General features: G+C 53.8%; 1 protein-coding gene across 1 annotated transcript in view; it reads left to right on the forward strand.

Moving 5' to 3' along the window:
* The window catches only part of TNXB (tenascin XB), a 74,099-nt gene that overhangs the window by 25,563 nt on the left and 21,511 nt on the right, over window positions 1-27,025 (forward strand). The window contains exons 22-39 of the mRNA XM_090028148.1: window positions 391-699; window positions 1,367-1,681; window positions 1,956-2,267; window positions 2,880-3,191; window positions 3,856-4,173; window positions 4,854-5,165; window positions 5,849-6,157; window positions 7,648-7,959; window positions 8,576-8,887; window positions 9,222-9,515; window positions 10,022-10,351; window positions 10,967-11,275; window positions 11,803-12,099; window positions 14,084-14,395; window positions 18,000-18,293; window positions 18,839-19,129; window positions 20,255-20,548; window positions 22,265-22,561. Coding sequence (XP_089884274.1) covers window positions 391-699; window positions 1,367-1,681; window positions 1,956-2,267; window positions 2,880-3,191; window positions 3,856-4,173; window positions 4,854-5,165; window positions 5,849-6,157; window positions 7,648-7,959; window positions 8,576-8,887; window positions 9,222-9,515; window positions 10,022-10,351; window positions 10,967-11,275; window positions 11,803-12,099; window positions 14,084-14,395; window positions 18,000-18,293; window positions 18,839-19,129; window positions 20,255-20,548; window positions 22,265-22,561 — 5,529 coding nt within the window. The remainder of the gene's footprint in view (window positions 1-390; window positions 700-1,366; window positions 1,682-1,955; window positions 2,268-2,879; window positions 3,192-3,855; window positions 4,174-4,853; window positions 5,166-5,848; window positions 6,158-7,647; window positions 7,960-8,575; window positions 8,888-9,221; window positions 9,516-10,021; window positions 10,352-10,966; window positions 11,276-11,802; window positions 12,100-14,083; window positions 14,396-17,999; window positions 18,294-18,838; window positions 19,130-20,254; window positions 20,549-22,264; window positions 22,562-27,025) is intronic.

Consider the following 27,025-nt stretch of genomic DNA (forward strand, 5'->3'; position numbering starts at 1 on the left):
TATCCCCAGCCCGGAACAACCCTTTCTCCTCTCCCCCAGCCATTGGATATGCCTCCTACCTACTGCATGCCTCCCGAAGCCTGGCTGCCAGGTGGTACATGGGTCACTTCTCCCTGTTGCAGGTGGGTGGGCGGATGTCTTCTCTGGCTACGCTCCTACATGAACCTCCCCAGACAGTCTAAGCACATGGAGACCAGGCTGTGCGCTCCCAGTAAAGGGAGCTCAGGAACTGACACCCGTACCTGGCTGAGTCCCTTCCCACTTTAGACATTTCATCCCCTCGATTTTCCCTTCCCACCTTTCCTTTCTCTTTCTGCCCTTTTCCAGCCTCTGGGGAAAGCTGAGAACAGCAGACAGCCCCTTCACTCTCCCGTCTTCCCTCTGTTGCAGTCTCGGCCCCCCAGGAGGAAGAAGAAGAGCCAACAGTGGCCCCGGCCCAGCCCAGCCTGGGGGAGCTCTCGGCCTCCGACATCACCCACGACTCCGTCCGCCTGTCCTGGACGGTCCCCCAGGGGCAGTTTGACTCCTTCACCGTCCAGTACAAGGATGTGGAGGGGAAGCCCCAGGCCCTGCCCGTGGATGGGGGATCCCAGACAGTCACTGTCCCCAGTCTGGTGCCTGCCAGACGATACAAGTTCAACCTCTACGGTGTCTCTGGGAGGAAGCGTCATGGCCCCATCTCCACTGAGGCCACCACAGGTCAGCACCTGATGGTCTCCTCTCCTTTATCTTCTTTGCTTGGGGCACAGCTAGGACATTGAGAACAAGACATGACTTTCCAGAGAGAAGCACCATGGACTCCAGCAGTTCGTCCTGGTTATCCCTCTGCTTCCCACTGTTCCCATTTCTCCTGTCTTCTTTAATCCATAGGTAAAGGAACCTAGAGCAAGCACATGCATGTGACATGACAAATTCCTCCACCTCCAGGATGAATATGCACGACCTCATTTGCAAAACAGTCTTTTCCTATTGATGAATTTTATCCCTAGCTTAGAGCAACCCTTTCTCCTCTCCTCCAGTCATCGGATTTGCCTTCCACCAGCTACATGCCCCCCAAGCCCTTCTCTCAGGTATTACGTGGGTCACGTCTCCCAGTCCCAGGGGTTTGGAGTGTCCTGTGGTTACACTCCTACGCTGCCCTCCCCAGACCCTCTACAGCACATGGAGACCTGGCTTTATGTGCTCCTCCGTGAAGGGAGTTCAGGAGTGGACACCATAACTGGTTGACTCCCTTCCCATCTTGGGTAGTTACCCTCTCCACCTTTCCTTCCTGCCTTTCCTTTTTCTTCCTGCCCATTTCCAGCCTCTGGGGAAAGCTAAGAACAGCAGATGCCTCCTTCACTCTCCCATCTTCCCTTTGTTGCAGCCTCAGCCCCACAGGAGGAGGAAGAGGAGGAAGAACCCACGGCAGCCCCAGCCCAGCCCCGCCTGGGGGAGCTCTCAGCCTCCGACATCACCCACGACTCCGTCCGCCTGTCCTGGACCGTCCCCCAGGGGCAGTTTGACTCCTTCACTGTCCAGTACAAGGATGCAGACGGGAAGATCCAGGCCCTGCCCGTGGATGGGGGATCCCACACGGTCACCATACCCAGCCTGGCACCCGCCCAGCAGTACAAGTTCAACCTCTATGGAGTGTCTGGGGAGAAGCGCCATGGCCCCATCTCCACTGAGGCCACCACAGGTCAGTGTCTGATGGTCTCCTCCCTTCTCTCTTCTTTGCCTGGGGTAACTAGTTGCGAGGCAGGACTTTCCAGAACGAAGCTTCCAGCCTTTATCTTCCAGCAATAGATCCAGCTCTCCCTCTATTGTCTCCTATCTCCATTCCTCCCGTCTTGTTTTCTCCATGGATGCTGGATCCTGGATGCCGTAGGCATGTGACATCACAACCTTCTCGTCCTTTGGGACCAGCTGACAACGTGTGCCTCCTTCACTCTCCCACCTTCCCTTTGTTGCAGCCTCAGCCCTGCAGGAGGAAGACGTGGAAGAGCCCGCAGTAACCCCAGCGCAGCCCAGCCTGGGGGAGCTCTCATCTTCTGATGTCACCCACGACTCCGTCCGCCTCATCTGGACGGTCCCACAGGGGCAGTTTGACTCCTTCACTGTCCAGTACAAGGATGTGGATGGGAAAACTCGGACCTTGCCCACGGATGGGGGATCCCGCACGGTCACTGTCCCCAACCTCATGCCCTCCCGACGATACAAGTTCAACCTCTATGGTGTCTCCGGGAGGAAGCGTCATGGCCCCATCTCCACTGAGACCACCACAGGTCAGCAGCTGATGGTCCCCTTTCTTCTCTCTTCTTTGCTGGGGGAACGGCTTGGCTCTTGTCCACCAGAAAGGACTTTCCAGGAACAGGCCTGCAGGACTCCAGCCTCTATATTCCAGCAGTACATTTGCGCTCTCCCTCTCCTTCCTCCCACCTCCATTCCTCCTCTCTTGTTTTCTCCCTAGGCACAGAAACTTGGAGACCATATGCACATGACATCACAACCTCTTCTGCCTCTGGCATGAATTTTCATAGCCCTCATTTGTGAAACTTCTTTATTTCCAATTGATTCATTTTATCCCCTGCCTGGAACAACTCTTCTTCCTCTCTCCCAGCCACCGGATCTGCCTCCCACCACCCACATACCCCCAAACCCTGCTGTCACGTGTTACACGGGTCACTTCTCCTGGTCCCGGGTGGTTGGGGAATGTGTTCTGTGGTTACATTCCTGCACAGCCCTCACTCATAACTGACTCCCTTCCCATTTTCAACACGTTGCCCCTTCCATCTTTCCTTCCTGTCTTGTCTTTCCCTTTCCACCCTTTTCCAGCCTCTGGGACCAGCTGACAACATCAGATGGCTCCTTCATTCTCCCATATTTCCTTGTTGCAGCCTCAGCCACACAGGGGAAAGAGGAGGAAGAACCCACGGCAGCCCCGGCCCAGCCCCGCCTGGGGGAGCTCTCAGTCTCCAACATCACCCACGACTCCGTCCGCCTGTCCTGGACCGTCCCCCAGGGGCAGTTTGACTCCTTCACTGTCCAGTACAAGGATATAGGGGGAAAGACCCAGGCCCTGCCCGTGGATGGGGGATCCCGCACAGTCACCATCCCCAACCTGGTGCCATCCCAACGATACAAATTCAACCTCTACAGTGTTTGGGGGAGGAAGCGCCATGGCCCCATCTCCCTTGAGGCCACCACAGGTCAGCACCTAATCATCTTTGTCCCCTTTCTCTTTTTTCCTTAAGGTAAAGTTTGGATACTGGCCTCCAGACGTGACTTTCCAGAAAGAAGGTCCCTGGACTCCAGCCTCTGCATTTCCAGCAGGACTTCTGGGCTCCTATCTTCATTCCTCTTGTCTTGTTTTCTCTCTAGGCACAGGAATCTGCAGACCATATGCATATGACATCACAACCACTTCTGCATCTGGGATGAATCTGTATGACCTCATTTACAAAACATCTGTTTTTTTCCCCATTGATGAATTTTATCCCTAGCCTGGAACATCGCTTCCTCGTCTTCCCCAGCCATTGGGTCTGCCTGCCAGCATCCTCATGCACCCCAAGACCTGCTGTCAGGTGTTACATGGGCCACTTCTCCCAGTCCCAGGCAGTTGGGAGGATGTGTTCTCCTGTTACAGTTTTTGACTACCTAAACCAGAGACTTGGAGCTGTTGTTTTGTGCACCCCTTCCTAATGAAGCCCAGGAAAGGACACCCACAACTCACTGACTCCCTTCCCATTGTAGACATGTCAGCACTTCCATCTTTCCTTGCTTCCTTTTTTCTCTTCCTGCCTCTGTCCAGCCTCTGGGGCAGTTGAAAACAGTGAACAGTTCCTTCACTTTCCTATCTTTCCTGTGTTGCAGCCTCAGCCCCACAGGAGGAAGAGGAAGAAGAAGAAGCACCCACGGCAGCCCCAGCCCAGCCCAGCCTGGGGGAGCTCTCAGCCTCCGACATCACCCACGACTCCGTCCGCCTCTCCTGGACCGTCCCCCAGGGGCAGTTTGACTCCTTCACTGTCCAGTACAAGGATGCAAAGGGGAAGCCCCAGGCCCTGCCCGTGGATGGGGGACCCCACACAGTCACCATACCCAACCTGGTGCCCTCCCAACGATACAAGTTCAACCTCTATGGTGTCTTCAAGAAGAAGCGTCATGGCCCCATCTCCACTGAGATCACCACAGGTCAGCACTTGATGGTCTTCTCTCCTTTCTTTTCTTTGCTTGGGGCACAGCTTGGAGACTGGCCACCACACACAACTTTTCAGAAAGAAGCTCCCTGCACTCCAGCCTCTACATTTCACCAAGATATCTGGGATCTTGCTCTCCTTCTTCCTATCTCCATTACTCCTGTCATGTTTTCTCCATAGGCACAGAAAGCTGAAGCCCATATGTATGTGATGTCACAACCTCTTCTACATCTGGGATGAATATGTATGACCTCATTTGCAAAACATCTCTTTTCCTATGGATAAGTTTTATCCCTAGCCTGAAGCACCACTTCCTCCTCTCCACCAGACATGGGGTCTGCCTCCCGGAGCCTCATGCACTCCTAGCCCTGCTGTCAGGTGTTACATGGGTCACTTCTCCCAGTCCCAGGCAATTGGGAGGATGTCTTCTGTGGTTACATTTGTGGATTACCTGCATCAGAGATTCTGCAGTTCACGGAGATGAAGTTTTCTATGCCTCTTCCTGATGGGAGCTCAGGAGAGGACACCCATAACTCGCTGACTCCCTTCCCATCTTGGACATGTCACCATTTCCATCTTTCCTTGATTTCTTTTCTTTTTGCCCTTATCCAGTCTCTGGGGCAAGTTGAAAAGAGCAGACAGCTCCTTCACACTCCCATCTTTCCTCTGTTGCAGCCTCACTCCCCCAGGAGGAAGAGGAGGAAGAACCCACGGCAGCCCCGGCCCAGCCCAGCCTGGGGGAGCTCACGGCCTCTGATATCACCCACGACTCCGTCCGCCTGTCCTGGACCGTCCCCCAGGGGCCGTTTGACTCCTTCACTGTCCAGTACAAGGACGTGAAGGGGAAGACACAGGTCCTGCCCGTGGATGGGTCACTCCGCACCGTCACCGCCCCCAACCTGACACCCGCCCGACGATACAAATTCAACCTCTATGGAGTTTCTGGGAAGAAGCGCCATGGCCCCATCTCCACTGAGGCCACCACAGGTCAGTGTCTGATGGTCTCCTCTCTTCTGTCTCCTTTGTTTGAGGCACAGCTGAGACACTGGCAACCAGGCCGGACCTTCCAGGAAGAAGCTCCCTGGACTCCAGCTTCTACAATCCAAGAGTGCACCTGGGCTCTCCCTCTCCCTCTCCTTCCCCCTTTCTCCTGTCTCGTTTTCTCCATAGGTACAGGGACCTGGAGCCCACATGCATGTGACAGAACAACCTTCCCTGGCTTTGGGAGGAATATGCACAACCTCAGTTGCAAAACATTTTTTTCCCTATGGATAAATTTTATCTGCTGCTGAGAACAACCCTTCCTCCTCTCCCCAAACCTCTCGCTCCACCTCCCACCAGGTGCATGCACCTTAAACCCTGCTTTCAGGTGTTATACAGGTCACTTCTCCCAGTCCCAGGCAGTCGGGCAGATGTGTTTTGCTGTTATGGTTTGACTACACACCCCATAGACGCTGCATCACAGGAAGACCTAGCTTTGTTTGCTTCTCTCTGGCTCAAGGTTAGGACAGGACATGAACAACTGGGCAGCTCCCTTCCCATCTTGGACACATTGCCACTTCCATCTTTCCTCCCTGTCTTTTGTTTCTCTCTCTGCCCTTTTCCAGTCTCTGGGACCAGCTGATAAAAGTAGATGCCTTCTTCACTCTTCCATCTTCCCTCTGTTGCAGCCTCAGCCCCACAGGAGGAAGAGGAAGAACCCACGGCAGCCCCAGCCCAGCCCCGCCTGGGGGAGCTCTCAGCCTCTGATATCACCCACGACTCCATCCACCTCTCCTGGACCGTCCCCCAGGGGCAGTTTGACTCCTTCACTGTCCAGTACAAGGACGTGGAGGGAAAAACCCAGGCCCTGCCTACAGATGGGGGAACACACACAGTCACCATCCTCAACCTGGTGCCCTCGCAACGATACATTTTCAACCTCTATGGAGTCTCTGGGAGGAAACGTCATGGCCCCATCTCCACTTATGCCATCACAGGTCAGCGCCTGCTGCTGAAACTACCTGCCCCTTTTCCCTTTCTCTGCTTTGTTTTGCAACAGGGATGCGAGCCACCGGACAGGAACTTCTGGGAACGTGCTTCCAGGAGTCCTGCCGCCGTTCCCTGGCACTGCGTCCTAGCTCTTTCTCCACCCCTTATTTGTCTCCTCCTCCCTGTCTTCTGAGTCACTTCTCCCAGTTGCAGGCAGCTGGGGAGATGTGTTTTGCTGTTATGCTTTTGAACTACACGCCCCATAGATGCTACATCACAGGAAGACCTAGCTTTGCTTGCTTCTCCCTGGCTGGAGGGTAGGACAGGACACCAACAGCTGGGCAGCTCCCTTCCCATCTTGGACACTTGGCCACTTCCATCTAACATTGCCACTTCCATTCGAACCTGGAGCCCATATGCCGCAGATGCCACAACCCTGTGTATCTCCTTAGTGACTCTGTGTGAGCTCAATCGCTAAACATCCTCCTCCGATCCCTGCATTTCTCCTTCTGGAGCACCATTTCCTTCACATGCCCAAGAGCTGGAACAACCTCCCACCACATGTTGCTACCCTCAGCCAAGCCATATGGTCATAGGGTCATTGGAAAGTTGGTTTGGAAGGGATCTCATGAGATAATCTAAACCAGCCCCTTCCTCAAAGCAGGATCATCCCTGACTAAAGTATCCCGGCCAAGTGTCTGTCCAGCCTGCTTGTGACAGTCCCCAAAGACAACCTCTCTGGACAGCAGGTGACAATGCCTGACCGCCTTCAGAGGCAGAAAAGTCCTCCTCATCTCCCACCTCAACCTCCTCTGCTGCAGCTTGAAGCCATTGCTCCTTGTCCTGTCCCCTATGACTACAGAGAAAAGCCCATATCCATCTTATCTGTCACTGCCCTTCAGAAATTTGATGGCCATTTTCAAATCCTCCTTCAGTTTTCTTTTCTCCAGACTACATAACCCTAGTCTTTTCAGGCCTGTTTGAAATCTCAGGGTTTATCTTGTGATTTATGTTTGCACATATAAGGGTGCAAACATGCCATGGCACCCCGGAAGGGATCTCAAGGCACCAGGTTGAGATTCAGTGGCCTAGGGCATTGCTCTGTCCACTTCTCCAAGTCTCAGGCACTTCAGAAATGTAATCCATAGGTCAATTCCTAGAGTACTTTCCCCAGCGGCTCTGCTGAGGCCAGGGACATAGTTTGGCATGTGCCTCATTGGTGGGAGAACAGGAGCAGATGCCCCAAACTGGAAGACTGTCGTCCAGTTAGGACACAAGGCACCACCTGCCTTCACTCCCATCTTCTCTTCCTCTCCAGGACCTCTAGCAGCCCCTCTAGCAGAACTAGCATATTCTCTTTCCCAACTCGGATACAATGCTACCCTCCCACACTCTTCCTTTCTGCCTTCTTTTCCTCTTCCTGCCTTTTTCCAGCCTCTGGGAGCAGCTGACAACAGCAGGATGCTTCTTTCTCTCTCCCTTCCTCACCTTGTTGCAGCCTCAGCCCCACAGGAGGAAGAGAAGGAAGGACCCACAGTAGCCCCAGCCCAGCCCAGCCTGGGGGAGCTCTCGGCCTCCGACATCACCCACGACTCCGTCCGCCTCTCCTGGACTGTCCCGCAGGGGGAATTTGACTCCTTCACTGTCCAGTACAAAGATATCGAGGGAAAGCCCCAGGCCCTGCCTGTGGGTGGTGGATCACGCATGGTGACCATTCCCGGCCTGGCACCTTCCCATAGATACAGGTTCAACCTCTACGGCATCTCTGGGCAGAAGCGCCAAGGCCCTGTCTTCACCAGCACCATCACAGGTCAGCAGCTGTTCCTCAGAGAGCCCAGCCCTCTCCTATCTCTCTTTTGCTGTGCAGGAGACCAGGGACACCAGCCACTGGCCTAGGACTTCCATGGAGCAGCCTTCCAAGGGTGTAGTCTTGATGGTCCAGTGCTGTTGCCAGACTCTCTGTCTTCTTCTTGTTTTTCTCCCCCATGCTTCCTCACCTGTTCTCCCCACAGGTCAAGATACCAGGAGACCATATGCAAATGGAAGCACATACTCTGCTGAATATGCATGACCTCATTTGCAAAGCATCTGGGTCCAAGCCATGCATCCCCTCTCTTCTTGGGATACTGCCTTATCTTCACATCCTGCTTATACCTGCAGCTGCACCTGCCCTGAACAAGGCTGGAAGGTGCCACTCTGGCCACCTATCTAAGTTCCAGTGGTTTGGGGTTAACTGGGACATCAGGAGAGGATGCTCAGAGCCTGGAAATCCCCATCCCATCCGATGGACATCTTCATTCCTGCCGGGCTTCCTTCCTGCCTCCCTTTCTGCCTTCTCTTTGACTTCCAAACCCTTTGCAGCCTTCAGAAATAGCTGAGGAAGCAGCAGATGCCTCCTTCACTCTTTCACCTTCACTTTGTTTCAGCTGCAGCCCCACAGGAGAAGGAAGAGGAGGAACCAACGGTAGCCCCAGCCCAGCCCAGCCTGGGGGAGCTCTCAGCTTCTGATGTCACTCACGAGTCCATCCGCCTTTCCTGGACTGTCCCACGAGGGGAGTTTGACTCCTTCATCATTCAGTACAAGGATGTAAAGGGGAAGCTCCAGGCCTTGCCTGTGGATGGGACATCCCGCACGGCCATCGTCCCCAGCCTAGTGTCCTCCCAACGATACAAGTTCCACCTCTACGGCGTCTCTGGTGGGAGGCGCCACGGGCCCATCTCCACCGATGCCGTCACAGGTCAGCGGCGACTTCAGAAGACTCCGACTCTTTTCCTTTTCTCTTCTTTGCCTTTGCAGCTCAGGGAGGATGCCAGCGCCTGGGCCAGGACTTCACATAGGATGCTTCTGCTTCTGAGGAATATGCATGAGCTTAGCTTGCAAACTATCCTGCTCCCATCGGTGCCTTTCTCCTCTTTGGACCTCATCTCCATCTACTCCAGTTGTGCCTATCCTGAGCATTACACCTGCTTCACCTCTTCCCTGCCATTCTCATCCTTTCTTTCACAGCCTCTGTGACCAGCTGGGATGCCTCCTTCCCCCTCCCTCATTCCCCCTCTCTCACTATGTTGCAGCCTCAGGACCGGAGGCAGAGGAAGTCCAGGCCCAGCCCAGCCTGGGGGAGCTCTCCGTCTCTGATGTGACCCCAGATTCTCTCCGCCTCTCATGGACCATCCAGGCTGGGAACTTCAACTCCTTCCTCGTCCAGTACAAAGATGCAGATGGCCAATCCCAGACAATGACAGTGGATGGGGGTTCCCGCATGGTCACTGTCTCCAGCCTGCTGCCTTCCCGCAGATACAAGTTCAACATTTATGGCATCTCTGGGCGGAAGCGTCTTGGCCCCATCTCCACCAGTGCTGCCACAGGTCAGTGGCTGTGGCCAGCAGCCCTCACACCTCTAGTGTTTCAGGGGAAAACCGTCCTGTTGCCTTCCCCTCGTCCGTCTTTGACTTTTCTCCTCCAAGCCATTGCCATTTCTTTCCCTTTTCTCTCACGATCACATCTACCAGGTATCAAAGGGCACTTAAAATGAGAAGAGGAAGGCAGGACAGGAACCAACACCTGGAAGCAGGAGTCAGATATATTCAGCCCAGGGTTGCTGAGGGATGGATCTCTGTCTTGTGTTTCACAGGCGATGAGGCCAGATTCTCTTGTAGTCTCTTCCAGTTTCAGATATGAAGAAATAGGTGTGAATTTCTACAGAGCTTCTGAATTGATCTTTCTCCAGGACTTTCCCTTTGTTATGGTCTTTGTTCCCACAGCTTGCTACAAATTCTTTGCTCCCATCAGGGATTCTTTGCTACAAATCCCTGGAGGATTGCACATGCATGTTGTTCTGCTCCTCATCATGCTCTTCCTCTCTCTGTTGCAGCCTCTGATCAAGAGGAGAAGGAAGAGGAAGAGGAGGAGGGGGAAAGAGAACCAACATCTGCCCCAGCCCAACCCAGCCTGGGGGAGCTCTCGGCCTCTGACGTCACTCACAACTCTGTCCACCTCGCCTGGACCGTCCCCCACGGGGACTTTGATTCCTTCATGGTTCAATACAAGGATGCAGAGGAGAAGCCCCAGTCCCTGCCTGTGGATGGGGGAACCCACACAGTCACCATCCTCAATTTGACACCCTCCCATAGATACAAGTTCCACCTCTACGGCACCTCTGGGCAGAAGCGCCTGGGTCCCATCTCCACTGATGCTGTCACAGGTTGGTGCCTCCCTTCACCATCCTCTTTGCTTTGCAGCACAGCTAGGATACTGTGTGCTGAAGCAGGGACCTCTTTTTGAAGGCACATTGGAGAATCCAGAGCCCGCAATCCAGGTGTCCTCTGCCCATCGCTACTGCCCGAGAACTCCAAACAAACGATGGGAACGGCAGCTGGGAAGGGATGCTGTAGGTCTCCCAGACTGGCCCCTCCTGTCTGAGGCAGGCAGGTCAGGGAACCCTGTTTGTAACCCAGTCTGGCTCCATTGCAAAACCAGTTTGGGCTGCCCCGGGAGGCTGTCCCAAGACTCTTTGCTTCAAAGCTCCTTATATTCTTCCCCATAGATAGGTGTCTGAAGACAGCAATTAGGTCTTCTCTCAGGCTTTGTCTTTCAAGCTCTTCTGTTCTCTGGTGAGACTGGATCTCTATTCTCCTGATCACCCCCGTAGCCAATTTGCCCGTGTTAGTTTGAAGTCATCTTCCTTGAACGTGGGGGACCAGAACTGGGTGCAATTGAGCTTGACATGACCCAACAGGTTGCCTCGAAGCAGAAAGTCTCCAGAGACCACGTTCATCAAAGCTGGGCCTTTCATTCTTCTTTCTCCCTTTTGTTACAGCACCAGCTCCGCAGAAGGAAAAGGAGGAGTCAACAGTAGCCCCAGCCCAGCCCAGCCTGGGGGAGCTCTCTGCCTCTGACATCACCCACGACTCCGTCCGCCTGTCCTGGACCGTCCCCCAGGGAGAGTTTGATTCCTTCTCCATCCAGTACAGGGACACAGAAGGGAAACCCCAGGCCTGGCCTGTTAGAGGGGGATCCCGCACAGTCACTATCCCTGGCCTGGCACCCTCCCGACGATACAAGTTCAACCTCTACGGCACCTCTGGGAGGAAGCGCCACGGCCCCATCTCCACTGAGGCCATCACAGGTCAGTGTCTCCTACCAGGACTACGGGCCTCCCTCTGCTTTGCTTCACAGCGCAGCAGAGAGCCTGGCCCTCAGGCAGGGACCTTCAGAGTGGGTGCTTTGAAGAGTCCACCCGGTGCAGACCAGTAAGTGACACCACTGTGCATAAGCAAGGGGTAGGCATGCGGATGGATGGAGCAGTATGCATGGGGATGAATGGATGGATGGACAGATGGTTATGTGTAGGGATGGGTGGACAGACAAATGGAAAGATAGTGCAATGTGTACAGAGGTGGGTGGATGTGAGGCAATCCAGGCCCTCTCTGCATACGTTCATCTCCATCCCTCTGTCCTCAGCTCTCCTTCCCACAGCAGGATCCAGCTCCCTTCCCAGGTATGAGACCTTGCCCCTCTGAGTCGCCCTCCTGCTGCTGCCCTCGCCATACTTTCTCTTGGGTGTAAAGTGCCACCTTCTCCCCAGCAAAGGACTCCACACACTGCTGACCTCCCAGCCGTGTCCTACAGTCTGTCCTTGATTCTCTGTTGCAGCCCCAGCGCCGCAGGAGAAGGATCAAACCCCAGCCCAGCCCAGCCTGGGGGAGCTCTCTGCCTCTGACATCACCCACGACTCCGTCCGCCTCTCCTGGACCGTGCCACAAGGAGATTTTGATTCCTTCAGCATCCAATACAGGGACACAGACGGGAAGCCCCAGGCCCTGCCCCTGGATGGGGGATCCCGTACAGTCACAGTCCCTGCCCTAGTGCCCTCCCACAGATACAAGTTCAACCTCTTCGGTGTCTCTGGGCACAAACGCCATGGTCCTGTCTCCACCAATGTCCTCACAGGTCAGTGTCCCCCTTGCTGAGAAGCTCTGCCCCGGGACCTTCCAGGACAACAGCCAGGCCCTATCAGCTCCTTCCCGCCATCCTCCTGCCCACCTCCCTCCATAGGTTTCATGCTCTTCTCCAGTGGGTCATGTACTCCCTTTCTCAAATTTTGCATTTCTCTCCAGGAAGTTCTCCAGGAATGATGTTCCAGGATGCCCCCTGCCTCAGCAGTATTTGTCCTCACAGCCCTGGATGCAGGATCTTCCTCTCTCTTTTCTTTCTTGCTTGCTTTCTTGCTTTCCTTTGTCTCCCTCTTCCATGTTAGGTCCCATGCTCCTTCTCTTCTCCATGCCTGGAACATCCCACTCACCCCCCACCTTTATTACCCTCTGTGTTTGCCTCTGTCCCTGCTCCCCTCTCCCTGCCCCCATCCCTTCTCAGCAGTGAGGACCAAAGAGGGGCCACTCTTACAAACAGGACCTCCGTTAACTTCGCATCCAGGTAAAGCAAAGCAAGCAAAAGGCACACACCTGATTCCCACTGCAAACAGACATGCCTCACCTAGGCAGCCCACACCATGCCAGGAAGCAACACGCTCCACGACAGGGTGCTCAGAGCATGGGCAGAAGTTTTCCCACTGGCTCTAGATAGAGAAGTCTGTCTAGGCCTTATCTCCATCTACCACCCAGTTCTGCAAAGGAGCTGAGCGCCCTCCATTTAGAGGTAAAGGACTTTGGGCTTAGGAACCACTGAGCCCTTCGTCTCAGCTTCAGGTGAGATGTATGCGGTGAGAGTTTAAAGAACGGCCCCACTCTGCTCTAGGAAGGGGTTGAAACCTTCCCCAGCTTCTGCAAGCTGGAGTCAGAGCATTCCTTTAAAAGAGCCCAAGCCGGGGTCTGCTGACCAGTGCCACAATCTCTCTAAACCTCTAACTCAGGGGCTGTCAACCTTTTTGCACCAGGACCCATTTGTAAACATTTATGGCCAGTCCTGACCCACTGCCCTCCTCCACCCCCAGGCCTCAGCCCCCCAGTCTGTGGGGCAGAAGCGTGCATGGGGGGGGCAGGTGGTACCCCAAACAACCCCTTGCAGGCTGGAGCTCTGCCAGCCTGCAAGGGAAAAGCCATCCTTTCCCATGTTTTTCTCCTTTAAAGAATCCTTTTCTTAAAATTTGTCGATCCATTTCTAAAATTTATTCATGACCCTCTCGTCTATTCTTTTTGGGTCGCCGCCCACGTAACCCTTTTCCTCTAAAGGATTGCAAAGCAGGTCAACCATCTCCACCCAGGGTCAGGCTGGAGCACTGGGTCCTGGGTTCTCTTCCCCCAGCAAATCCCTGAAAAGCAATGACAGAGAGGTTGCAGATGGGCTTTTCTCCAGGACTGGGAGCAATGGCCTCAAGTTCTAGCAGAGGGGATTGAGGTTGGAGATGAGGAGGAGCTTGCTGACTCTGAGGGTGGTCTGGTGCTGGAACAAGCTGCCCAGAGAGGTTGTGGAATCGCCATCCTTGGGGATTTCTAAAAGCAGATTGGAGAGACGCTTGGCTGGGATGGCTCAGTCAGGGATGATCCTGCCTTGAACAAGGGCTAGACTAGAAGTGACATCATGAGACCCCTTCCATCCCAACTTTCATATGATCCTATGATCCTTGGCCTGCTCTTCCTATTTTCCCTTCCTAGCTAACTTCCTCTCCTCCTTCTTTCATTCCCCAAGAGTTCATGCTGTCATGTCTCAAGGGCCACATGCTTTTTCTTTTCTTCCTTAGGACTTCATTTCTCACAGGCCTCTTGCGGTCCTCGGTGGCACCCCTGAGTTGTGCTCCAGGACACTGTCACCCCAGGTCTGATTCTCCCTACAGGGCATGGTTGTCTACAGGAAGCCCCATCAGACCCTGTTCCTGTTTCTATCCCCCACACAGGCTCACTGGAAGCAAACTTCAGGGGGATCCTCCACTGAAGACCCCATCTCCCCTATGACTTTCATTCCTTTTTCCTCATTGCAGCCACAGCCCCACAGGAGGAAGACGAGGAGGAGCCAACAGTGGCCCCGGCCCAGCCCAGCCTGGGGGAGCTCTCAGCCTCCAACATCACCCACGACTCCGTGGGCCTCTCCTGGACTGTCCCAGAGGGGAAATTTGACTCCTTCATCATCCAGTACAGAGACACGGAGGGGAAGCCCCAGGCCCTGCCTGTGGATGGGCGATCACGCACGGCCACTGTCCCTGGCCTGGTGCCTTCCCAACCATACAAGTTTAACCTCTACGGCATCTCTGGGCCAAAGCGCCTCGGGCCTATCTCCACCGAGGCTGTCACAGGTCAGAGCCCACCCTGGGGAGCTAAGGCTCTCATGGGTCTTCTCATTTTTCACACCTTCCCCGCCACCCCCTTCCTTGTCTGACCTTTCCTTCCCATGTTCTAGCCTCTGTTTCTTTCCGTCCCCCTGCATTTCTCCTCCGTTCCCCTCTATTTTCTCTCCTTCCCTTGTCTCCTCTTCCTGTGCTTCTCGCAATTCAGTGAGCTTCGCAGGCCAGAGGCGCAGGTCACCTGGTTTGACACTGTGCCTTGCACAACTTGGACAGGCTCAGCCATGACTCCTGCCTCTCCATTCCCACATTTGAGTTTGAGCCCCTGCAGGGCTGTTAGGAGAAGATGTCCGCTTGAGACTCACAGGCACCTGCCTAGGATGGTTTGAGAACAGCAAATCCTTCCCTGAACAGAGATTGGACCAGACTTCCTCCAAGATACTCTGAAAAGCTCCAGGGGATAAGAGAATTTGCCCTGCCCATGAATCAGCTGCTCCAGTGGTTTTTTCCCATCCTCATTACAAATGGGCTTCCTATATCAACAGGGATGAGCACAAAGCTCTGGACAGAATAACTGCATGCACAAATCCACACTGAGGAATGACTGGCTGAACTTCAGTCCTGCACAGAAGGACCTGGAGGCTAACAGCAAACTGTGAGCTGAACAGGAGCCAGCAGCATGCTCTGGTTGCAAACAAAGCCAACAGCCTCCTGGGTTGTATTAACAGAAGTGTGACGTGCAAAGCCAAAGCAGTGATTCTTCCACTCTGTTCAGCACAAGGGAGGCCTCCTCTGGAGCACTGTGTCCAGTGTTGGGCCCACTTCAAGAAAGATGTGGACAGGATTGGAAAGAGTCCAGCACAGAGCAGCAAAAATAATCAGAGGCCTGGAAAGCAGAACTGATTTGGAAAGGCCGGAAAAACTAGGGTTATCTATTTAGGGGAAGGAAAGGTGAAAGGATGACTTTGATCATCTCTTCCAGTCCCTGAAAAGCAACGACAGGAAAGATGGAGGTGGGCTTTTCTCTGTGGCCACAGGAGACAGGACTAGGAGCAAGGGTCTGCAGCTGCAGCAGAAGAAACCAAGGCTGGAGATGAGGAGGAATTTCTGGCTCTAAGGGGTGGTCAAGCACTGGACCAGGCTCCCCAGAGACACGGTGGACTCTCCATTCCTGGGAATTTCCAAGGGCAGGTTGGGCAGACATGAGGCTGGGATGGTTTAGTCAAGGGTGATCCTGCCTTTAACAGGGCAGGACTAGATGTGACCTCATGAGGTCCCTTCCGGCCTGATTTTCCCATAATCCTATGAAAATCGGCTGCCAGATCACGTTCTTCCTTTGTCCACTAGACTGGACAGCCCTCTGCTCTTAGACACCCTCATCCTGGAGACTGACTCCACCTCCCTGCTTCTCTGCTGGGTTTCCCAGGTCAGATAGTCCAGGGTACCATTCACCTGCTGCACCCTGCCTGCTGCTGGCTTCCACCACAATCATGGGAGACTATTCAGAGTCCTTCCTTCCAGAGAGAGGTCCCAGATAGCACAGCTCACTTTCTGTATCCTTCAATGACCCTCAAGATCCCCCCAACCCTAAGCTTCTACTACGCCATGTACAACTATGTATTAGGCCATGTTAAATGCATGTTGCTTGACTGATCACTTCCTCTACAAGCAACCTGGGTCTCCTAGGCTCAACTCAATCTGTGCCCTGGTTATTGGCCACGCTGCCAAGTTATACTTCATTGGGGTATTACATCCATGGGTATTTCCTAGCATTCTGGGCTTTGTTGGTTGCCACATGGGGCTGAGAGGGGATTCTTCCCCCCCCACACTCCTTCACTGCTACTTGTGTCAGGATGTTTTTAAGTCGTCCTCAGAGGCTTTGGACATTGGCTGCAGCCCAAGCTGGGGGTGGTGACTGGGCTCTGCTAATGTTCCTGCTGGGACCAAAGCCAAAGGGTCCTGGCCAGAGGGCCTTGCCCCCCTGCTCAGACCAATGCCATATCTAGGGTCAGAAATGAATTTTACTGCATGGACAGATTAATACAGGCTGAGGAGTTTTGCCTTCCTCTATAGTGGAAAGTGTGGCTCTCTTGAGCATATATTAACAAACTTTTCAACAGTAAGTTGTTGGCCACCACAGTCCTGCTTTTCCTGTGGCAGGTATGGGTATGATGTCTTGTGCTGTGTCAGGGTTGACTGAAATTTTGCTAAGAGCTTAGACAATAGATGTCTATGGGATGGTTTGGAAAGGGATGATCCTGCTTCAGGTAGGTAGTTGGACCAAATCTGACCCTGGAGGTCCTCTCCAGCCCTACTTCTCTATGATGCTATGATTCATCTCTCCTTTGAGATCATTAATAATGATGCTGAAGAATGACAGACCCAGAAAGGATTCCTACCCGGTCAAGGGTCTCTGCCTTCTGAGCAATTCCTTGGGAAACTTCTTCATTAACCAGCATTTATGCCATTTCATGTGGGACGTCTTGAATAGAAGGTCAACTCATTCCAAAGCCGATGCCCATGAAAGAGTCCATTGAAAAGAGTTTCTTACAATGTCAGGCATTCTAGGTCACGGAGCCAGTCAGACACATCACGCCCAGAGGGAAGATGACAATGGGCACATTTAGGGCACGCCTTACGAACGCCACCAGCATGACTTGCACATCAAGAGATAACTTGGCTGCCACCAAGAGAGGGAAGGAGAAAGTGACCCCTACTATAGCTACACAGAGAGTATCCCACTCCATCTGCAGGGCAGTCCAAAGCCAGATCAGAGTAGGACAGGTGCAGACTAAATGGTGGAAACTGGTCACATCCTCTGCACAGGATAAAGAGAGACAGAAGCTGATGATATCGTACCATGATCTATTTTTCTTTCAGTGAAAACATCACAGGGGACTGAGTCTCACATTGCAGAAGCCCTCCTCTTCAGTATCAACAGTGGTTGACCATCTCGGCCAAATCTGAAGTCTCTCCAGAGAAAAACAATGTTCACGTTGACCACTGAGACCTATTTTTCCCACAAGCTACATTGTCCAAAGTGACTTTTGCCACCATCGTTCTTTGCGGTTGGGCAGATGCTTCAGCAAACGTCAGCAGGAACCTGAGGGTTCCTGGATGAAGGTCCTGGGCCCGCAACACTGTGAATCTACTGTTCATGGCTCAGCCTGGCTGTTGTTTTGTTCAAGATTGGCCTCAGCCTCATATGCCTCTGACCCATTCAAAACACAGACCTGAAGGCAGGGATGTTCGCCTCCCCCTCCCCGCCCCATCTTCTTTCTTCCTTCCTGCATGCCCCATCTTTCTTTCTTCTCCATCTCTTCCGACGTTCCTGTTGTTGCTCACAACAAAGCTCATGCCTCCTACTACTTTGCTCTAGATACTTTGCTCCCAGTCCCTTTCTTCCCTTCTTCTCTTTTGGCCTTGGTTGACACACTCAGTCTCTTCTCTACAGGGTTATACTTCCACAGGGATGATTTACCCATTGTGGACTCTGCTGCCCCTAACCTCAGGGCTCCAGACCCCATGCCTCCTCCCTCAGTCATGTCCTAGGAGATCATTGGTGATTCTGTCCTGCTCTGCATCCTTCACCCTGCTCCTTGCTTCTCTGTTGCAGCCCCAGCACCACAAGAGGAGGAGCCCCAAGTCCAGCCTACCCTGGGGGAGCTCTTGGCCTCCAATGTCACCCATGACTCCATCCACCTCTCCTGGACCATCTCACAGGGGGAGTTTGACTCTTTCTCTATCCAGTACAAGGACGCTGAGGGGAAGCCGCAGAACCTACCTATGGACGGGGCATCCCGTACAGTCACCATCCCCAACTTAGCGTCCTCCCGTCGATATAAGTTCAACCTCTATGGCATCTCCGGACAAAAGCGCTATGGCCCTATCTCCACCGATGCCATCACAGGTCAGATATGTGCTGAGGACCTCACAGAACTGCCAGGATCTCTTTGGGATCTCCTGAGTTTTTCCTTCCTTTCTTCTCTTTCCCCTGCCTTCCCTTGGCATTTCTCACTTCTCTGGGCAGCCTTTCTTCCCTCTCTTTCCTTTTCCTTCCATACTCCAGCCTCGCCTCATCCACCAGGAGGATGCCAAGTGAACAAGGAGGGTAAATTTTCTGCTCCATGCCTTGCTTTCTACCTCCCAGCTCTATGTGTGGGTAGCAGGCCACTTTCTGGTAATCTGTTTCTAAGTGTTACTACAGCCCAGACCTGCCAAAACAAATCCACTGAGTGCCGGGGCTGGACAGAGCCAAGGTCTTCTCATTGTTTTGCATTCAGAGAGAGCAGCACCCGCCCCTTCGGGTTCCTTCATCCAGATCTCCTGACCTTTTGGCCGCAGTCTCTCTGCCTGCTGCCCAGGCTTTCTCCACAACTGGCTTGTCTCCATGCAGGAAGGACCAGAAGCCTCCTAGGTGCATTCGCCACACCTATCGCCATCTCTCTCTCGCAGGCCCAGCGCAAGAGGAGGGACCCCAAATCCAGCCCAGCCTAGGGGAGCTCCTGGTCTCTGACATCACCCACGACTCCGTCCATCTCTCTTGGACCGTCACACAGGGAGAGTTTGATTCCTTCACTGTCCAATACAAGGATGTGGAGGGGAGGCCCCAGGCCTTGCCTGTAGATAGGGGATCCCGCACGGTCACTGTCCCTGGCCTGGCACCTGCCCGACGATATAAGTTCCACCTCTACGGCATCTCCGGGCAGAAACGCCACGGCCCCGTCTCCACCGATGCCATCACAGGTCAGCACAGAGCTCCACAGCACTTCGAAGGTCACCACCAGCTCTTCTCTTCTTCCCATGTTTCTTCTCCTTTTCTGATCTCTCCATCTTTTCCTCTTTCGTTCTCAGTTCTCTCCCCCACATACACACTCCTTTGTCTGAACTGAACTTTCTCTTTCTGAATTTGGCCTTAGGGAGGTATTCAGAGATAGCACTTCTCCTGAAGTCCTGTCCCCAGGATTTGTGCCTGATATTTAAGAACTGGTGTTGTAAGGCAAGGGCGGGCGGTGCAGAGAAGAGCTCACAAAATTATTTAATGGTGGGACATGGCGGGGAATTGGCTAAGACTGAGTCATCTAAGGAGCTCAATCTGTTCAGCTTAGCGAACAGAAGATGGAGATCTGGATTGATGATAGAGTCAGAACATCAGCTACAAATGGCCACGTTAATGGAACAGAGCATGGTGGGTAGAAATTGAAGCTACGCACATCCCCATTAAAAGAAAAGTACTGTTTGTTTGTTTTTTCTCCCAGCAAGGTTAGTGAATGCAATTAAATCAAGCTACCCAGAGCCAGCATGAAACTTCCGTTTCTTGATGGCTTCCAGTGCGAACTGGACACCTTACTGGAAGATGCCTTAGCAAACAAAGTTATTAGGCTCATTAGCCTAGTACCATGATGAAACTAGCTGACCAGAGATGCATGGAGAAGCAGCCTGATGAGATGTTGTAGCTTGTAATGTGGCTTGTTTTCATACTTCCAGCTTCACAATCCCTTTAGCAACAGGATGGATTCAGACCTTTTCTTCTCTCCTCCTCACCTGTGTTGTCGCTAAGCTAAATAGACTGAGCCCGTTCAGTAAGGCTGGGAGCGATTATTCTGGGACATGGTGCCAGGTAACTTCTTAGCCTGGAACCACTCAAATGAAGCTGTTCAGTGTCTGGACAAAAGGGACTCGAAACCACGCTAAGGCCTTTGCATTCATAGACAGTTCCCCTCTCCGCTATTCAGCAGCTCTTGTCTCCTGTCAGTCATGGGCTGTCCACCTCTGGCCCAGGATTTCTCCTCATTAGGGTCTAGCATCCCTGTTCCTAAAGACTGAAGACCCACAGCCGCATGCTTCACCCCTTCCCTCTCTCTGTTGCAGACCAGCTACCACAGGTGGAGGAGCCCCCGGCCCAGCCCAGCCTGGGGGAGCTCTCGGCCTCCAACATCACCCATGAATCTGTCCGCCTCTCCTGGACCGTCCCACAGGGAGAATTTGACTCCTTTATTGTCCAGTACAAGGACATTGAGGGGAAGTCCCAGGCCCTGCCTGTGAATGGAGGATCCCGCACCGTCACCATTCCTGGCCTGGCACCATCTCGGAGATACAAGTTCCACCTCTACGGGACCTTTGGCCGAAAGCGCCTTGGCCCCATCTCCACTGATGCCGCCACAGGTCAGCGCCTGCCACCAGGAGCCAGCTCTCTTCCTTAGATGCTGCTGTGCTACCCCTTTCCTTGCTTTGCTCTCCTTATATTTCTTGCTTCCCTTAGAAGGGCATTTTCTGCAGCATTGCCAGGCCACCTCAACACCCACAGGCCCTGATATCTCCCCCGCTTCCCACTTTGCTCCATTGTTCTTCCCTGCCTTGCTTTTTTTCTCTTACCCTCTTACTTACTCTTAAGCTTTGTCATCCCTTCTGGATCCAAGGGCTTGAGCAAACCCCAGGTCCCGTTGTGGTGCTTCCATGCAGAAAAGGAGTTGATTAAGTGACACAGCCATGGTGATGTACCGAGTACCTACAGAGTCCTGCTTCCCTGAACATGATGGGAGGGCAAGGCTCTTGCTCCTGATCCCAAACCCTCTTTCAACCTTCAAATGCCTACCTCTGAGAAATTTTTCCAGTCCTTCCCTCCCTGCCTTCTTAGACCGTGTGCTTGAATTTGCTGTCATCTATCACTGTTTCTTTTGTGTTTCATAGATGGACAAACTTGTGCAAACAGAAAACTAGGGCGCTGTCCACATGAGCCAGGGCAGGGAAATGAGGGAACAGAGAAAGAGCAACCAGAAAGATCAGGGGCCTGGAGCTGTTGCCAGACCAGGACAGACTTGAGGCTCAGACAGCTCAGTTTGGAGGGGAGAAGGCTGAGTGAGGACTGACTGGAGGTCTGTAACACCACAAAGGGCACGGACCAAGGAACCAGGGGAAACCTGCTTAAATGAGGAGGGGATCGGTTTAAAACTAACAAGAGGAAGGACTTTCTGACACAATACATGGTTAATATGTAAAATTCATTGCCACAGGAGGTGGTGGAGGCAGAGCCAGGGTCAACAAGGGACTGGATAAATTCATGCATGATGGATCTATTAATGGCTAGCAAACAGGGCAGCTGGACATGTTTCCTCTGGCATCTCTCACCTAATGGTGGATTGAAGAGGGGATAGATCACTCCTGAGAGATCCAGTTCAGTGCTCTCCGTGCGTGGCATCCGCTGGGCTCCATTATCCAGTGGCCTGGCCCAGTCGGGCCCTTCTAGTCTCATCGTTTGGTGCCTTTTGGTCCCATCAGGAAGCTTACTTGTTACTCATATTCCATCTGCCAAAAGAGTAGCTAGTAATAGCTGGAGGTTTCACCAATGTTTCCCCCACCCTGGACTGCCTCTTCCTTGGGGGTAGCTGCCTGCAGGAGCTTTCTCTCCCCAACAGGATTTGTGTTTCACTGGGGCAACCTGTGAAGCTGGTACAACTCTCTCCAGGCCTCAAGGGCCTGGTTTTCACACTGCTGCTTAGTCCATAGTGGTCTCTGCCCTGCTTTGCAGCCCCAGGTCTCCTTCCTCCAGTGCATCGCTGGGGATCACTCACGGACGCCGCATCCTTCACACCTACAACTTCTCTCTGTTGCAGCCTCTGCTCCACAGGAGGAGGCTACAGCGGCGCCGGCCCGGGGGGGCTCTCGGTCTCTGACCTCACCCACGACTCCGTCCGCCTCTCCGGGACGGATCCACAGGGGCAATTTGATTCCTTCACAGAAGGATATTATATGGAAAAAAATCCAGTATTGCTTTTGCCCCAGCAGAGCAGCAACTATTATCTCCACCACCCAAGTTACCACGAACAGCATATTCGTTCAAAGCCGCGTTCCTGTAAACCCTCACATTTCTCTCCGTTTCAGCCCCAGCACCACAGGAGAAGGATAAAACGCCAGCCCAGCCCCGCCTGGGGGAGCTCTCGGTCTCCGACATCGCCCACGACTCCGTCCGCCTGTCCTGGACCGTCCCCCAGGGGCAGTTTGACTCCTTCACCGTCCAGTACAAGGATGCGGAGGGGAAGCCCCAGGCCCTGCCCGTGGATGGGGGGTCCCGCGCCATCGCTGTCCCCAACCTGGTGCCTTCCCGCCGATACAAGTTCCACCTCTACGGCATCTTCGGGAAGAAGCGCCACGGCCCCGTCTCCACTGACGCCCTCACAGGTCAGCAGCCCCCACCCACAGCCACCCCCTTCCTTTGGTCCGTCTGTGTTGCCCTCCCTGCTCCATAGTCCGTAATTTCCTGCTTCTCAGAGATAGGTATTTTCTTCTCCCTATTGCCCTACCAGATGACCTCCGCCCCCATGGACCACTTGCCCTCTTAACTTCTTCTCCCCTTCTCCCGTGGCTCCGTTATACCGGGCTGCTTTGCTCACAACTTTCCCTCTCCCTGCCCCACCACTCCTCAGCTCTGTCTCGCCCTGCAATGACCTAAAGCCTTGTCCAAAATTTGGGGCACTGGACCATGTTTCCATTTGGAGCAGCAAACAATAATCCTATTTATGCCCTGGGAATATACGGTGTGTGGCTTCCCTGCCTTTGGCTGGACTTGCGCCGAGGGGCAGGGTCTTTGCTTCCCGCTCCAAGCCTCTGTTCTGCCCTCAAATTGCTCTTCTTCCCACATGTGGCCAGACCCCTCGGTGGTTTCTCTCTCTAACAGGATCTGCCATTCACATTCCTTCAAGCGGATGCAGTTTCCTTGAGGCCGTCGAGGGTTTGGCCGTCACCGGAGCTGGCTTCTCTCTCTCACTGCTCTACGCCCCATCCTCCTTCGCAGCTCCCAGGCCCCTCCGGGGTGAGTTTCCAGGTGTCACTTACCGAAGCTGGATCCTTCCAACCCCCCGTTTCTCTCTGTTGCAGCCTCAGCCCCTCAGAAAGAGGAGGAGGTGGTGACGGCAGCCCCAGCCCAGCCCAGCCTGGGGGAGCTCTCGGCCTCCGACATCGCCCACGACTCCGTCCGCCTGTCCTGGACCGTCCCCCAGGGCGCGTTCGACTCCTTCACCGTCCAGTACAAGGACGTGGAGGGGAAGCCCCAAGCCCTGCCCGTGGATGGGGGATCCCGCACAGCCACCATCCCTGACCTGCAGCCTTCCCGTCGATACAAGTTCAACCTCTACGGCATCTCCGGGCAGAAGCGGCATGGCCCCGTCTCCATTGACACCATCACAGGTCAGTGCCCGCTGCGAGGGGCCAAGCCCCCTCACCTCCTGCCCAGCATCACGGGTACTGATGTGGTCTCTGCCTCTCATTTCTAATTCAGTTTTGCTCTCAGGTGCCTCCCCTCTCACCCCACATACCTGCATGGGATACCCAGCCTGGGCCAAAATGGAGGGCACTGTTTGTCATGCCATGCTAGCGTTGGTCCCTGCATATAGGAGGACTCGGAGAGCAAGAGGCCATATCTTTCCGCACAATTTTTTCTCTGTTGTTTTGAGCTTCAGGCCTTCCCTGATGGGGTCTCCACCTCGTGCTGTCTTCTCTCTCGACGCTTTGTTTTGCTTTCATGGGAACCCTGTAAAAATAGGCAGGGAAACCTTTCTGCCTTGCCACGCTTCACTGTTATGGTGGTGGCACGGCTGCAGCTGTCCGGTTCGTTAAAGGAGGCAGAGGATGCCAGAGGACACCTTTCCCCTGACTGAAAGATAAATGTGACTCTGCAGGTGTGACGGCTCCTGCCTTCCGCGTGGCTGCCTCCTTCCCGCAGGATGTCCTGTGAGATGGGTGCAATTTTTTAACAGGGCACGGTACTTTTGGCTTTCCCAGGGCTTCTTCCCCTATTCTGCTCGCTAGCTTTCCTTCCTCCTTTCCCGCTGCCAGGGCTCCTGCATGCAGTCAGGGCTGGAGATTGTTTAGTGAAGCCGTGCGCTTCATATCTGCAGTTTCTCTCTGTTGCAGCCTCAGCCCCACAGGAGGAGGAACCCACGGCAGCCCCGGCCCAGCCCCGCCTGGGGGAGCTCTCCGCCTCCGGCATCGCCCACGACTCCGTCCGCCTGTCCTGGACCGTCCCAGAAGGAGAATTTGATTCCTTTATTGTCCAGTACAAGGATGCAGAGGGGAAACCCCAGGCCCTGCCCGTGGCTGGGAGGGTCCCACACACTCACTGTCCCCAACCTGGTGTCCTCCAGACGATACAAGTTCCACCTCTACGGCGTGTCTGGGCAGAAGCGCCTCGGCCCCATCTCCACAGATGCCGTCACAGGTCTGTGCCTGCTAGGAAGAGCCAGATCCCTTTCTTAAATGCCCTCCCACTTCCTTCCTGGCTTTGCTGTCTGTAGTTTCTGATTCTTGCAACCACATGTCTTTGCCCCTCCGCAGGGCAGCCTGGCCACCGGGACCCCCACAGTGGTTACTATCTTCTCCGCTTCTCCTTCCTTCCCATGACGCTTCCTTCGGGAGCAGCCCTTCTGGCTCTGAGGGCTTTTCTACAACAGACACCTGTGCATTGCTTCCCTCAATAGGTGGTAGAAAAGGTGGTCTCTTCACCCTGGTCCTGTTTATTTGCAAAGACCCAGGAGAATTATGTGCCCCTGCATGCAACAGGCCTCAGAAACCGGGAGGTTGTGTGGTCGCTCTCCGCTCCAAGCCATGTGGCAGTTACCAATATTTTCTTTTCCAGGTTTTTGCTCGATGCTGCACCCCCAAATCTCCCCAGATGTTATCTTTGCCTTGTTTTGCTACTTTCTGTCTCTCTCAGCTGCTTTTCTCCAGTGCACATCCACAGATCTGCACCAAGCAAACCAATAGGCAAACTTCTCCAGCCACAAAACTTTGGTCTCAGGCCATCGGCTGAGGAAGTCAGTTGACTAAATAGTTCATTGTGCTTCACGCCAGAGAAGTTAACGACCATCTCCCCTTTCTAATGGTCTTGATATTCCACTAATCAAGCTACCCAGTCTTAGAGAAATGTTGCTGTCTCCTAGCTGCTCCAGGTCTCTTCTCCTGCTTCACAGCTCTTTAGCTCTTATCAGAGTTGCACAGACCCACCTATCAAGACAAGTCTGCAGCAGCAGTAGGGGCTTCAGCTTTAATTAAGCAGAAAAGGAAGAGCGAGTTGCTGTGTCCCTGCTTCCCGCAACTCTGGAGAAATCTTTTTTTTCCTTCATTCTGCCTTCCAAAAACAAGGAGCATTATGTTCAGAAGCATATTATATGCAAAAAAATACAGCATTGCTTTTGCCCCAGCAGAGCAACAATTGTTATCTCCACCACCCAAATTACCACGAATGGCGTATTCGTTCAAAGCCACGTTCCTGTAAACCTTCATCCTTTCTCTCCATTTCAGCCCCAGCACCACAGGAGAAGGATAAAACGCCAGCCCAGCCCAGCCTGGGGGAGCTCTCGGTCTCCGACATCGCCCACGACTCCGTCCACCTGTCCTGGACCGTCTCCCAGGGGCAGTTTGACTCCTTCACCATCCAGTACAAGGATGCAGAGGGGAAGCCCCAGGCCCTGCCCGTGGATGGGGGGTCCCGCGCCATCGCTGTCCCCAACCTGGTGCCTTCCCGCCGATACAAGTTCCACCTCTACGGCATCTTCGGGAGGAAGCGCCACGGCCCCATCTCCACTGACGCCGTCACAGGTCAGCAGCCAAAATGAGGCACTGTCCTCCATTCTTAGCCAGCACCGTGCTGCCATCAGCCTCTGTTCCTCATGTATTGCCTGCCTTTCAGAAGCCCCCATTTTCAGGCACCGACTCCCACCCTCCACAGAGACGCAGGGCTCTGCCTGGCCACCGTGGTGCCCATCAGCAGATGCTGACCATTTGTGTTTTGTCCATTCACCTTCTCAAGTTGTGGTCTGCAGCTTTGCTCAACCCTTCCTCCCACCCTGCGTGCTTCTCTATCGCCCCTCTGGGACCCAGCTTGGGGCCCTCTGGTCCAACGGAGGAATCAGGGAGGGAGATGGATGTTTCTGCAAGGCAGCCGTGTTCATTTTAAAAGACCACAAGTCCTTCCCTGCCCACAGCACGGAGGGGGAAAGGCCTTGGCAATCAGCAGTTGCTCAGCCCCACATTTCTGCCTCTCTGTGCTTCCAGAATCACAGAGAAGTTGAAGGGGGCTCCAGAGGTCACACCTAGTCCAACCACTGCCTGCGGCAGGATCAGCCTTCTTCAAACCAGCTCAGACAAATCCATTGTCTGACCTCTTAACCAAATAACAGTCACCCCAACACAGCCCCAGACATCACACTCCAACCTGCCGCAGGTCAACTGAGGCAGCCAGTGTCCTGCTGCTGCAAAGGGTACTAATTAATAGACACTCCAGAGATCCCAGCGAGGGCTATGCTGTCTGCTACAGAAGAAGGGAAACCTCCTCCCCAGCCCCTACTAATCTGACCATGGGGTAAAATTCGTTCCTGGCCCCAAATGCAGTAGCAGCTTGACCCTGATCAGAGAGGCAAGACCCCCTAGCTTTCCCCAGGCCTTCTCCGGCTCTGCATTGGTGCTTCTTTTGGCTTCTCACATCTTTCACAGATGCACAAACCTGCATTAAAAAATCCGTAGAGGCCCCTCTGTGCCTCCATGAAATTTATAGGTTCATAGACATTAGGACTGGAAGGGACTTCAGGAGATTGAGTCCAAGTCAGCAGGGGTCACAGGATCCCAGCAAGATAAGCATCCAAATGTCTC

Source organism: Crocodylus siamensis, chromosome 15 (assembly GCF_052110815.1).
Source record: "Crocodylus siamensis isolate JL-2025a chromosome 15, ASM5211081v1, whole genome shotgun sequence".
NCBI classification, from domain to species: domain Eukaryota; kingdom Metazoa; phylum Chordata; order Crocodylia; family Crocodylidae; genus Crocodylus; species Crocodylus siamensis.